At 35.3% G+C, this 13,334-nt stretch overlaps 1 protein-coding gene across 2 annotated transcripts in view; it reads left to right on the top strand.

Moving 5' to 3' along the window:
• Window positions 1-13,334, top strand: part of LOC124640943 (diacylglycerol kinase eta) — a 178,209-nt gene that overhangs the window by 145,572 nt on the left and 19,303 nt on the right. For both annotated transcript variants that reach the window (XM_047178924.1, XM_047178916.1), the window contains one exon: window positions 2,590-2,681. In XM_047178924.1, coding sequence (XP_047034880.1) covers window positions 2,590-2,681 — 92 coding nt within the window. The remainder of the gene's footprint in view (window positions 1-2,589; window positions 2,682-13,334) is intronic.

Here is a 13,334-nt window from a genome sequence, read left to right as displayed (position 1 = left end):
GCTTGCTGTCACCGCAAACTCAATATTATTTTAATGAACACGCCTAGGACTTGCTGCGCTGCCGACTCGGAGTCGGCGCGTAATAAGCATGCCGTCGGCACGCTGTACGCATGAGGTCCGCTCGCTTGCAGCACGCGGGCTGCGAGTCGAGTTGTGTGGTAGCGGCAAGCGCGCTGACTGCCCGCCGTTGGCTTTTTAATGGTTTAGTCTAAGAATGACTGATTCGCAAAATGACTACATGGTCTATAATTGACCAATTCTTGAAATGTACAATTCTTTAAATGACTGATTCTACAAATGACTGATTCTATAAAAGACCGATTCTTTTAAAGACCGATTCTATAAATGACCGATTCTTCAACGAATCAGTCATTCTTAGACTAAACCTTTTTAATATTGATTATGAAATATATTATACTATACACGATTTAAAGCTCTAAAAATGACAAGTTAAATGCTGGTGTGGAGCGGTGCTGTTGCGGTACCGCTATAATGTCCCATGACCCTTACTCACCGAATCTAACTTCAGATATTTCATTAGTTAAACAAATAAAGCATACAAAAATATTAATAGTTCTACACTCATCTTCAATTGTTTTCTGCAAAGGGTTATCGAAATACAATTTGAACTCTTACTAAAATAATCTCCACTGTTGAACAATCAAATACAAGATGCAGTCAAACAACAATGTTGGTACCAACAGTCCAACAATGTTGATTCGCTCAACTTATTTAGCTAAACAGACTTCGTTCGTAACAATAAGAATAAGCTTCGAGTTATTTCAGTTAATTTAAAGTTATTTGCTCCTTTTGTTGGTTTTGTTTGAGAACTTATTGCTTGAGGCTATTTTGATAAATAAGTATGTATGTAGTTTGTGGTGAATAGTAACTAGTAAGTTGAAGTAGTTGGGGCTTTATTTTGGTTCTAGCTGGTTAGCGCAGTTTGGTTTGCGTCCTCAGCACTGACCTCTATATTTACCACTGGACAGGCTGTTGTCAACGTGCTTTTGTGCTCGTTTGATAATCGCCATTTTGGCGCTGTTAGACGTAGCGATTGTCCGTGGTACTAAAATTATTTTACAGTGAACCAATGAACAAACACTTCTCTCACAACCATTTGAAATTAAACGTCAAAATTAGTTCTGTAGACACTCGCTTAGACGATATTGGCGCTTCAATTGGGCACAAAAAAATTGCTGTCAAACGTACGGAACAGCCGTTCCAGTGGTAAATATAGAGGTCAGTGGTCTTCAGGGAAAATTTTCCGAATCCACAAGCCTACTTTATTTAAAATACATCATCATACCGTTGAACGGTTTAACCGTGGAAGTCAATTTTAGTTCAACCAAAATAAAATAGTTTTAGTTTAACCGTTTCAATTCAGTAATTTTAGTTTAGTAATTTTACTTCTAGAAGGTTTTATGAGGACTTTTAAAATATACCCACCATTAGTGAAACGTTTGTATCGTAGTTGCATCTTTCTTTAACCAAAAAAAGAGAGAAACAATTTCGTAATCCTGAACAATTTCAAAACATTCTAAAAGCCAAAAGAAGTTCTGACAAAAGTATTTTATTTTTTACCAAGGAGGTATTCCTTTTTCGGCAGCCATTTTAAAACTAAGTCGGATTCCACTAATTTTCGGCTATTCAGGAATTTGCGTTTCTTCAGTAGATCCTGAACGTTTCAAACTTTTTTAATAGGGTTCCGTACGACAGGGTTCCTTTTGAAGTCGTGATGAATCGTGACTTTACTTTTTTGAAAAAGGAAAGTTGAATTTGGCTTTAAGTTTTCGAGGATTGGTTTTTGTTTTAATGAAGCTTTGTATATTTTTACTTGTTTACTCTTTAGTGTACTTGGTTAGAATGATAACTGTCAGTAAAACTGATTACCGGAAACTCTCCTTAAAGAAATGTTTTTTTCTAATTTTACACAACATGTTTTAAATAGTTTATTTTTTATCAGAATTTAATTTTAATCATTAAGATTAATTCATTCGGAAAGTCATTTCCGCGTATTAATCCCACCACTGCAATGTGATATTAACTCAGGACATTAAATATTATCACAGAAAAAAATAACTTAGTCTTAAGAAATGGCACAAAAATTCCTTCGATTTTATGTAAGTTCTCACGAAGTCGTGGAGACTGTTAGCTTAAGCTCGCTCCACTAAGCCGTCACGATTATATCCCCTTATCTAGAACGCTTTTACTGAAGAAAACTTTCAATATCACTGAGAAATTGTAATGCATCTACACTATTCTGAACAAAAAAGTTAGGTGAAACTACTTTATTTAAATTAACACTTAGGTGAAACTCCGTTTTTTAATCTTTTAAGTACCTAGCTAAAGATAAGTCGATTTTCTTAGCAGCACTTTAGGAAGCTCGTGGAATAACGGTCAGTCCATGGATCATCATCTTTTCATGACGAGTTCCTCCGCGTTTAGGAAGCCACTTTAAATTGTGAACCTCAGCTGTCAGAAGCCAGAAAGTCTGACAACGAATTGGCATCGGTTAGCCCAATTGTTGCGATTATTTTAATTGACTGAATGAATAAGTAATATTTGAATGATATTTTTGTTTTGTTGCAGAACATAATAATGCCTCACCAGTGGTTGGAGGGCAACCTTCCCGTGGCCGCTAAGTGTGACGTCTGCGACAAAACCTGCGGCTCCGTGCTCAGGTGAGCGACTTACTACCAGTTACACTATCGGTACAGGGTTTAAGACCTATTATAATATGGAAGAGAGGTGGCAACTTTGTAAGAATTGCACAATACTAAGAATGTTTACGTCTATAATAGGGGTACTCATATTATGAACAGGTTTTATGAGTTGGTAATGTCTGAAGCTATTAAATAGATTTTGAAAATTCTTGCATGAATGCAAAGCTAAGTTATTTGTGAGTTTATGTGGCTATATTATAACCTGCTACGAGAAGCAGTTCCCTCGGGTAGAGGGTAAAACTGCCAAGAACAGATAGGAAATAATGTTCAATTAAACAGTATTGATAGGTACTTAACTGCACTACTGCAGAATTGTTATTAACAGTGTCCAGTTTGGGTTATCTGACAAACTATGTATTGAGTATTTTAAACTTATAGCTACTGATTATATTAGTATATTATTAGTGTGTGTCCGTCACGAATGGCTGACTGGTGGCGATAAGATTGTCCATTGTTTTACTCTGATTTATTTGATCTTATTTGGTGTAGGTACAATGTAGGTCAATCCTACCTCTGATACCTCTGATATAGGAAGCCAGACTTCATTGTATGCCTTAGCTTCCTATGAGGAGAGATCTCTGAATCCAATACCTGATCCGCTTTGGCAAATAATATATATTTGCCAAATACTGCAGATAAATTGAATAGCCTGTTTTATAGAAAGATATTAAAATACGATAAATAAACAACGACTAAGTACCTGTGACAAAATGGAGCAATATTTCAAAATGTGCGTTTAATATAAAACTTATTCATCAATAGACCTCATAGACCTGTAAGATTTAGCCAATCACATCTACACATATATATACTTAGACACCTATTAAAAATCAAAATCAAAAATTAAGTATACGAACTTGGCTACAAGACAGCACTTTTTGAACGTCAGGAATTTGCAAAAGACAGCCCCCAAAACGCCAACCCTTCACCACTTCCTATGTGTTTTATTTGTATTAAGGATGAATAGACAGACAACCGGGTATCTGCGATATTCACCCATATCCACACGACATACATAAGTATATAGTGTATATAGTGCTTATGTTCATATAATGTATGTTACTTGTATTAGCCATTAGCGTATCCGTAGTTCGCGGTTTCCCGCATTGCGGCGGCGGCGTCCAGTCCGGGATAGCCGAATGTGCACTTAGCCTTAACTAAGTGAACTGGGCTTTAGCAAATATGCTGAATTTGTTTATAAAGGATAGATGCGGTCTATCTTTATTGAGAAGATAGTCCTTGTTTTGTTATTTCTATGAGAGTTATATTTCAAAGAGTTAAGAGGAATATTTATTTTCTTTTTAACCCCCGACGCAAAAACGACGGGGTGTTATAAGTTTGACATGTCTGTGTGTGTGTGTGTGTGTGTATGTGGCATCGTAGCTCCCAAACGGATGATCCGATTGTAATGCGGTTTTTTTTGTTTAAAAGGTATGTCAGTCGGGAGTGTTCTTAGCTATGTTTGGTGGAAATCGGTTCAGGTCTTCAAGGTCATCAGCTCGTTTGCTAGATGTGATAGGAATGTTACACGATCAGTTTACTTGCAAGTATATGTGGGATCTGAAATTTGAAACACTAATGTCTTTTGGAATCACTGAGCTGGTCTGCTGTTAGGGCACGAAGGTAGGAGACGTAACCCTGAACTGCCTTTTAGTAAACCCATCGAGTTTGGGCTCGTTGAATTTGTCTTGACAAGTTCTCTTCATGTTTCTGATTGACGAGAACCTGATGCTGGAAATGGGATGTGGCGGATGAAACCCTGAAATGCCGGAATGAAACGGATAAACCGATTTATATTTTTGCTGAAAATCTAGAATGTCCAAATGTTTCTCAATCTGTGCAATTCTCCCAGAGCCAGTTTGTCATGAGGATTGTTAAACAACTTCCTTTGGCCGAGATCGCATATAGCGACCCCATCTTAAGATAAAATAAATTAAATGAAAGAAGGAAAAATTAAGGAGCTCCTTTAAAAAGCATGAAATAAAATTAAATTATAAATTTAAAAAAACCCCCGACCCAAAAAAGTACGCAATAATTATGACAAAAGGTTAAAAACGCTAAACCCTATAAAAAGCAAAAAATAACTTTTAACACTACGTAAACTAAATTTTGACGTGTCGGGGGACCGCTTTTTACCTTCATAAATACTTACAAAAATCAAATGATACCTACCTATAGTTCGGCCATTCAGAGAATGCGTTCCTGACACGTCGCGATTGAACTGACTGAATTATAACATTCATTGATTATTGATATAATAATGTTGTTTTAATGCTCCTCAATTGTTAAAACGGTAAACAACCAGCAAAAATATTTTTATCGTAACTGCAACGCCATTGCAAAGTTACGTCGTCAGTTCAATCGCGACGTGTCAGGAACGCATTCTCTGAATGGCCGAACTATAATTACAACATTCGTTAAAAAAAAAAAACACGTATCTAAAGTAATGAATTAGAGCGGTCCCCCGACACGAAAAAATTTAGTTTACGTAGTGTTAAAAGTTATTTTTTGCTTTTTATAGGGTTTAGCGTTTTTAACCTTTTGTCATAATTATTGCGTACTTTTTTGGGTCGGGGGTTTTTTTAAATTTATAATTTAATTTTTGTAATTTCATATGTTCTACAAATAATATTCTTAATTTACTTGATTAAGCAACTGAAAAACTAAGAAGTTTCTTGCTCAATTTGAAAAATAGTTTCTTTCATAGACAGGTCATTTATCGAAGAAGGCTTCTTGTCCGGGTGCAGGGAGTAGTTCCCACGGGATTCGGTTGAACTGCTGGTGGAACCTAATAAGCTTAAAAGCTACTTTCTTCGTACCTACTTTAAGAAGCCATAGGATATCTCATAAAATAACACCACCACCATCAAAGACGTGAAATCATTATTTTAATTATGCCTGTCAAAGCTTTCAAAGCCGACCGTATAACTGTGAATTATATCCGCATATCCGCCGGTTGATCCGCGGCGTATTCGCGTATTACCGGCGTGCGGATATCTTAGCGCTTTCACGTTTAACTATGGATGCCTATTGTGAAATGAAACCATACTACGTATCATATTATCTATTGAAAACTCTACAGATAAGTAACTTCAAATTAGGTTGAATTATCAAACTTATTTCCGTGTAAATTTCGTCTCAATTACCTCAGCCGTTTAAGCGCAAAATTACACAAAATCTTCTCTGTTTTATATAAACATACCTATTTTTATATATTTCCTATATTTCCTATATTCATTTATTTATTTCCGTCCCATCGGGCTATAAGAGTAAAGGAATAGTAAATGCACCTGGGATGTGTAGGTATGTCTTGCGCAGTTGGTTAATCTCCTTACACGAGAACAGCCGCCGTAGCCAATAATCGGCTAGGAGAACATCAAGAGTCTCGGTCGAAGCTCGAATCGAAGCCTCGGTACTCAAATTGTAAAACTTTACCACAAATCAGCAATTTCTAACCCCGAAAATCAAACTTCAACAATACGCAGCAGTTCCCTACTCTATACGTTAATATCACAAGTACACTCAATAACGTATGTGTGTATTTTAAGATCATACACGAAGATGTAACGTTGTGATGTAGGAGGAACTCAAGCTTGATTAGATACGCACCGATCTGATACCGTTTGCGAATAAACCAAGTGTGATGTTTGTTCTATTGATCTAATATATTTTGTGTGGAGGTTATTGAAACCATACATTTTTATACATATATTATCATACATATATACAGGGTTACTGGTAAGTAGACCGCATCCTTTCATGAGGTGATTGTATAGGTCAATACGGACAAATTTGACCATGGGATACACTGGGCAAAAGTTAACCCGTTTGAAGATAATCGAATTTCAAGATCTTTTCTTTACAAGTCGTCTAGGTACACGTATAAATTTTTATTATTAGTTAAAAGTCTCGGTTTTGCGGATTTTTGTGTGTTTTGTGCCTTTTTGGATAGCTAGATAAATGTAGATGTTTTTTAAGTATTCTGCACAAAAAAATTAAGAGTAATATTTTTGAGAAAATTGCTACTAAAAAGTAATTGCTGTTCGCTATAATTTTCTCTGCGATTTGTACAGTTTTATGGTTTGTTACTATGAAGTGATTCATCTTCTATCCAAAAACACACAAAAATCCACAAAAACGAGACTTTTGACTAAAAATGAAAATTTATACGTGTACCTAGACGACTGATCTTGTAATTCGATTATCTTGAAACGGGTTAACTTTTGTCCAGTGTATCCCATGGTCAAATTTGTCCGTATTGACCTATACTATCACCTCCTGAAAGGATGCGGTCTACTTACCAGTAACCCTGTATATACATATATATCATATTTTATACATATGTTCCATATATTATTTAATATTAAAAAGAGATTTTTTAAATGTTTGTCTGTAAATGCTCTAAAACTTCTGAACCAATTTGAAAATGTTCTTTCAATGTTGGGAAGCTACATTATCTCCATCGCGTCAAACTTATAATAGGGTAAAGGCGGGATAGATGCCCCACTTTTTGAAATATGCTTCTAATTTAATAAATATTGGTTCTACATTAATAACACCTATGAATGCAACTAGTTTAATCCTTTATGTTTATTTGTGATTTGTCTTTTTGGACCTATATACTACACGTTTTGCAGATTTTATCTTTTTGTAGAACTCAATTTTTGGGGATAGATGCCTACCCCTATGGATTGTTGCCCCACCTTGAAAATACTAGCAAGAATAGATGCCTACGGTGTGGTATAGATGCCCTTCATACTGTATAAGTATATTATATTAATAATATTTATATATTTTTTTACTTTAATTTATTTGAAATGAAAAGTATTTTTCAGTTTTTAAAATCTTGTTATATTCATTATCAGATTAATTAATATTAACACAGTAAAATTCTAAAAGTATTTGTTCAACAAAAATAATGTATTGTAAATTTTAAACCCTTATTATAAAATATTTAATATTAAGTTTCAACATGCAAAATCATAAAAACCATTCTTTCTTAAAAACTTAAATAACACAATATACTTAGCATCATAATATTTAACCGGACAGTGCTTTAAGTTTTCCACATCTCGAGCAAAAATTTCTGAAAAGTGTACAGTTTTCATGTAACCAGTACTGACACATTATACATTGAATCCAGTCGGATTTAAACTTTGTTTGTTCATCGTTTTCAAAGCATTCTATGCTTACCCGCAAACCTTTAGTTTTCTTTCCCTTAACTTTGCTCTTAGGTGAATTGTCTTCATCTTCACTGTTTGAACTGTAAATCATTCGTAATCAATAAAAATTGTAAAACATAAACACATGAAAAATATAAAAAAAAATAGAAACATATAAAAATACGAAATTATATTTAAAAATATATATTCAAAGCACTTATAATACATTGAGGGTATACGTGGTGTATGGAGGAATAGATGCCTCTAGGAGCTCCTATACCGTAAAAAATCAGGGCAACTATCCTTTTTGACAGGGATAGATGCCCTAGTATTTTTTAAAATAAATAAATACAAAAGAGCAACTATTTACATCAAAATGTATACTTCATGAAACAATATACATACGTAATAAAAAATTAGGCGGAATTAATATCTTCTTACAAAGTTATACAACAGCAAATACTCACCTTTAAAAAATTTATCCTCGCTTTAAGTTCGCCGCGGAGATGAATTTACACATGAGCGAAACGCGACCTCACTCCTCGACGGCGCGTGGCTAACTTAGGTGCAGGGTGCTTGTGGCTTCTAGTTAAACGGTTTTTTCTTAATGGCGAGCATGGGAAGTTAGGTTTTTAAAAATGGGGCATCTATCCCACTGCGGCATCTATCCCGCCTTTACCCTATGCCCTAAGCATGATAAACTTTAAAAGAGTTTCCATGGAGTTTCCATGCAATACATACAAACTTGGAATTGAACCCACACATTTAAACTTGAGAGGTTGTATACTAGGCCACCACTACAGCCACACTACGGATACGCTTAATTATCTAGAATCTAGATTCTAGATCATCTGCATCTGAGATTCCAATTAATCCATTACCGATAGTATTGTTAGCATTGTGCCAATACGTAGTTCTAGTTAATTGATAAATGTGCCTTCAGTACGAACATGGCCATGTTTTGTTACTTTGCCGACCGATCAATCATTTTGGAAGTTATGTTCAGAGCTGTTACACACGTAGGTACATAAATTCAAAGTTTTTTTCTCGCGTCCGAAAGGAACTAGGTAGAGGTATTACGGTCTACTGGGTTTACCGTTGAGTCCCTCATTTCTCAATTTAAAAACCATTTTCTGACCAAAATTGGGTTTAACATCAAACTTTAAAGACCGTAAATTGAGTTTTTGAACAAAGTGACAATCTATCTATACTTATAATAAATCTGTAGAGAGGTCAAATCTGTACATTGAATATATTTCCAAAATAACTATTGGGGGGTGATTAGTGATCGGTACTGATGCCAAAAATGCAATCAGTAAAATTTTTGTCTGTCTGTCTGTCTGTCTGTCTGTCTGTATGTTCGTTATGGAAACAAAAACTGCTGGACGGATTTTAATGAAACTTGGCACAAATATTCTTCATACTCCTGGGCAGGTTATAGGATACTTTTCATGCTATGCTTGCACGCTACGATCAATAGGAGCAGAGCAATGAAGGTAAATGTTGGGAAAACGGGAGAAGTTACTCCATTTTTTATGCTTCCGTCGCTTGTGCAGCCCTAATGGTTACAGCTACACAGAAACTATGTACGACGGAAATGTTTTTCATAAAATTATGTAAAAAATATCCCGTGGCAGCATATGTCTATCTTTTATGGTTGACTCACAATAACACGTAAAACTCTCGGTAGCCTAGCAGTTCGGAGCTTTCTGATTATATTTGTCTACTATTTCGTTTATAACACTCTCACTCATACTAATTAAAAATGGTTAACAGTATTTCCTATTCATTAAAAAAAGAATGATTTAAATCGGTAAAGAAACACCAAAGTTATACATGAAAAACGGTAATAAGCCATCGCGCGTGAATACTGAATCACGCTATAAGGATCATTTTTGTGCAACGGTCGCCGCGCTCGGCGCGACTCGCGGCGCGGTCGCTGCGCGAGCTTCATACAATTGGCTAGGTAAGAACAGAAGTAATCCAAGTAACATTTTTTAAAAGTTGAGATATTCATAGAAATGCGTTTTTATGAATATCATAATTATGTTGAGCACATGATTTAAAATATGTTTGTTATTTGATAGATATAAACATAACTCAAACTTTCATAGCTGTTTTTCTTTAGTAAATGCAATTTTGATAAAAAATATTGATTTAATTGTAGAAAATAGCAATATTTGTTGAAATACAGAAACGTAACATAAAAGAGTTTGTTTGAAAAAGTACTGAATAGCACTTGGATTACTTTTGCACAACCTCACTTCACACTCAAAAGTCCCAAAAATCGACTTTGCTCCATTTTGTCAAAAATGTTACTTGGATCACTTCTGTTCTTAACTAGCCAATTTTGGCTGTTGGTGCGATTGATGCGAATAGACGTTCAGAGCGTTCAACCTTATTGCGCGACTTTTAGGTTTTAAATAATTTATTTTTAACTTTCTTTTGTTGTTATTTTACAAAATACGTTGGTACCTATTAGTTATTTTTGTGTTTAAATATTCGTTCAAATTACAAATTATTAATAGTTTACATTTTATTGCTTAAAGTAGCAGTAAGTACGCATAGATTTAGATAATTGGAGGGGCTGGTGTTTATTATTTCTTGCTCTCTTTGCACAAAGTCCGACTCTAACGCGGACGAAGTCGCTGGCAGAAGCTAGTACATAATATTTGTCTTAGAGATTCTACCACGAGCTATTAATATTTTGGCCTTTCATTATACACTTTCCATCTAAATGACTTTCCGAATGAACTCAAAAATCTTCCATCAGTCATGCCATCAAGAAAAAGTACCACCAGCTCAAACTTTCTCATTTATTTGAGCAACAAACTTTTATTCGTCACATCAGCGACGCGAAGTAGTTTGAGCAATTTGTCGATGGATGACATCGTAACTGTTAGGAATGACGTACTTCAAAACAAATAAAATGAATAAGAGAAAGCGTATCTTACACTTGTTGCTCGAAAATATTTTACTCTATCCTAATGAGTATTGTTTAATTTAGAAGCAGCTTCTGTATTTTGTCCAGATGGGAATAAATACCTTTCGTTTTCCCTTTAGCTTCTGTTCGTAACTACTTAACTATTTTAATGAAAACTAGCAACAATATTTAAAACGGAGTAACCTAGTACAAGCATAGCTCAAAGTATTAACCCTTCAAATATTTTTTTTTGCAAATTTCAACACCAAAAATATATTTGCCATCAATTTCACCCTAACTTTGCATTCACAAGCTGAGCACACAAGCAAAAATAATGGCTATCCATTACTAAGCCACCGAGTGTCCCGGAGCCCCGGGATTGTCGGGAAATAACCAACGCTCGACCATTATCCCGCGCAAAACCCCGGGAAATTGAAACAACACTGTTTGAGCCACTTCTCAAACGTTGAACGGAAGGATTTCGCGGGATAGTTTTCAGATCCCGTTGTCGGTCCCGTTGAAAGGTTTAGCGGGGTTTATATGAAACTAGATGTTTACTGCTGTGTTATAAAACTATTTTGAGTCTAAACAATGTCAAGGGATAATAACACTTTCTTCCGATAATAAAGTATTACTACTACAGACGTCGATGCTTCAGTTCAAACTTCAAGGCATCTTACAGATTGGTCATGTATACTTTCGCGTTTATTATGTTTCTGTGGGATTTATAACACTATAAATTATTTCTGTCCCTACAATACCTTCAAACAAAGCTTCTCCTTGGCAACTCGAGAAATATAGATATTCATAAATTGACTTAAATAGACCCAAAATATCGCCACGCACATGCCATTGCCCGTAGTCTAGTGTCAAGTATAATCGTTTTTGCATATTGGGTAGCACAGAAAAACGTAAGTATTGTCTATGTGTATGAATTTACCTCTGTGGAAACTAAGAACCTATTGTTAAGTTCGGTGCGCAGCTATAACAACAAGCAACCAAAAGAGTCCAGACTCAGCACTGCAAACATAGGAGTTCTTGGAGACCACCGTCCGCTGTATGTTAGTGAGTACCTCCCGGCCAGCTCAAGAAAACTATTTTTTGCTGCACGCGAATTTGCCAAACTTAATGAATATAAATATTGTTGGACGGCAAACGGTAACATACTGTTGCGGAAGAAAGAGGGAGTCAGACCAATACGGGTCAAATCCGAGCAGACGCTACATGATCTAGCACAAACTAATCAATGACTAGTAACCTACTATACATTATTGTTTTATTATACATGTTTCACAATAGCTAACTCCTACTTTGTTATGAGTTGTATTACCCGTATATTCTTTATTAGTAACACTGTTTGCCTTGTTTTTGTATTAAAAACTATACACCACTACAACCACCCACCACATGCACACATTCCCAAATACGAACACGTAAACCCACTCACACTCAAACTCTCATTACAGTCTTCACTCATACACAATTTCTCGCTCTCAATACCATTCATAACAAATCATACCCATGTGTATATCACAATTATTATAAAAGAGTATATTAACTTGAGCGCTTCGGTTAACAGTGATAACCGCTACACGATACATGTCCACTTCATCTATCATCATCCTTCGAGCCTTTTTCCATGCCTAAATATGTGCATCTCTTTAATCTGGAATAAATTATTTTCTATAAATGGCTAACCACATTAATGCACTCGATACAGAATTAGATGACTACCAGGTATCAAAATCTTATAAATTACCATTAAATGAATGCATAACTAAAATACCCAAGACACAAAGAAACTTATCCATACTACAGCTCAATATCCGCAGCTTAAACAAGAACTTCGACAGCTTTATAGCATTCCTACATCTCTTAAAAATTGATTGTGATATCCTTGTATTGACAGAATGCTGGCTAAAGTCCGCTGTAATTCCCAAAATGAATGGTTACGACGTCCACTTTTCAAAAAATACAATAAACCAGAATGATGGAGTGGTTATGTATATAAGGTCTTCATTGCACTGCATCGTTTCTGAACCTGATATAGCTGACGCAAATTGTCTACTTTGCAAAATTAACAATAATGTTGGCATCTTAGCATTATATAGATCGCCTTCCTTTGTCCACGTGGATAATTTTCTTAACAGCTTGGATTCTATCTTAAAACCTCTAGCGAAATTCAAACATATTGCTTTAGTTGGTGATATCAACATTGATATCAAACCCAACAATAATGATAGACACTCGTATGAATACCTCACTTTCACTGCTTCTCATAGTTTACTGCCGGCACATTTATATCCTACACGAGTAAATAACTGTTTAGATCATATCCTTCTAAAAACAAATCAACCAGGAACATGCATTGTCATTGACTCACCTATTACTGACCATTTACCTGTATTCCTAAGTATTAACCTGGATGTTCCTAAGCCCAAGCCCGTCTACACGGCCAAAGTTGTTGATGTCTCAAGCATTCAAAATGATATTGAGAGTACTGATTTTTCCCCAATTCTTTTTTCT

The sequence above is a fragment of the Helicoverpa zea genome, chromosome 2 (assembly GCF_022581195.2).
Source record: "Helicoverpa zea isolate HzStark_Cry1AcR chromosome 2, ilHelZeax1.1, whole genome shotgun sequence".
NCBI lineage: Eukaryota > Metazoa > Arthropoda > Insecta > Lepidoptera > Noctuidae > Helicoverpa > Helicoverpa zea.
This window is presented reverse-complemented; position numbering and strand designations above follow the sequence as displayed.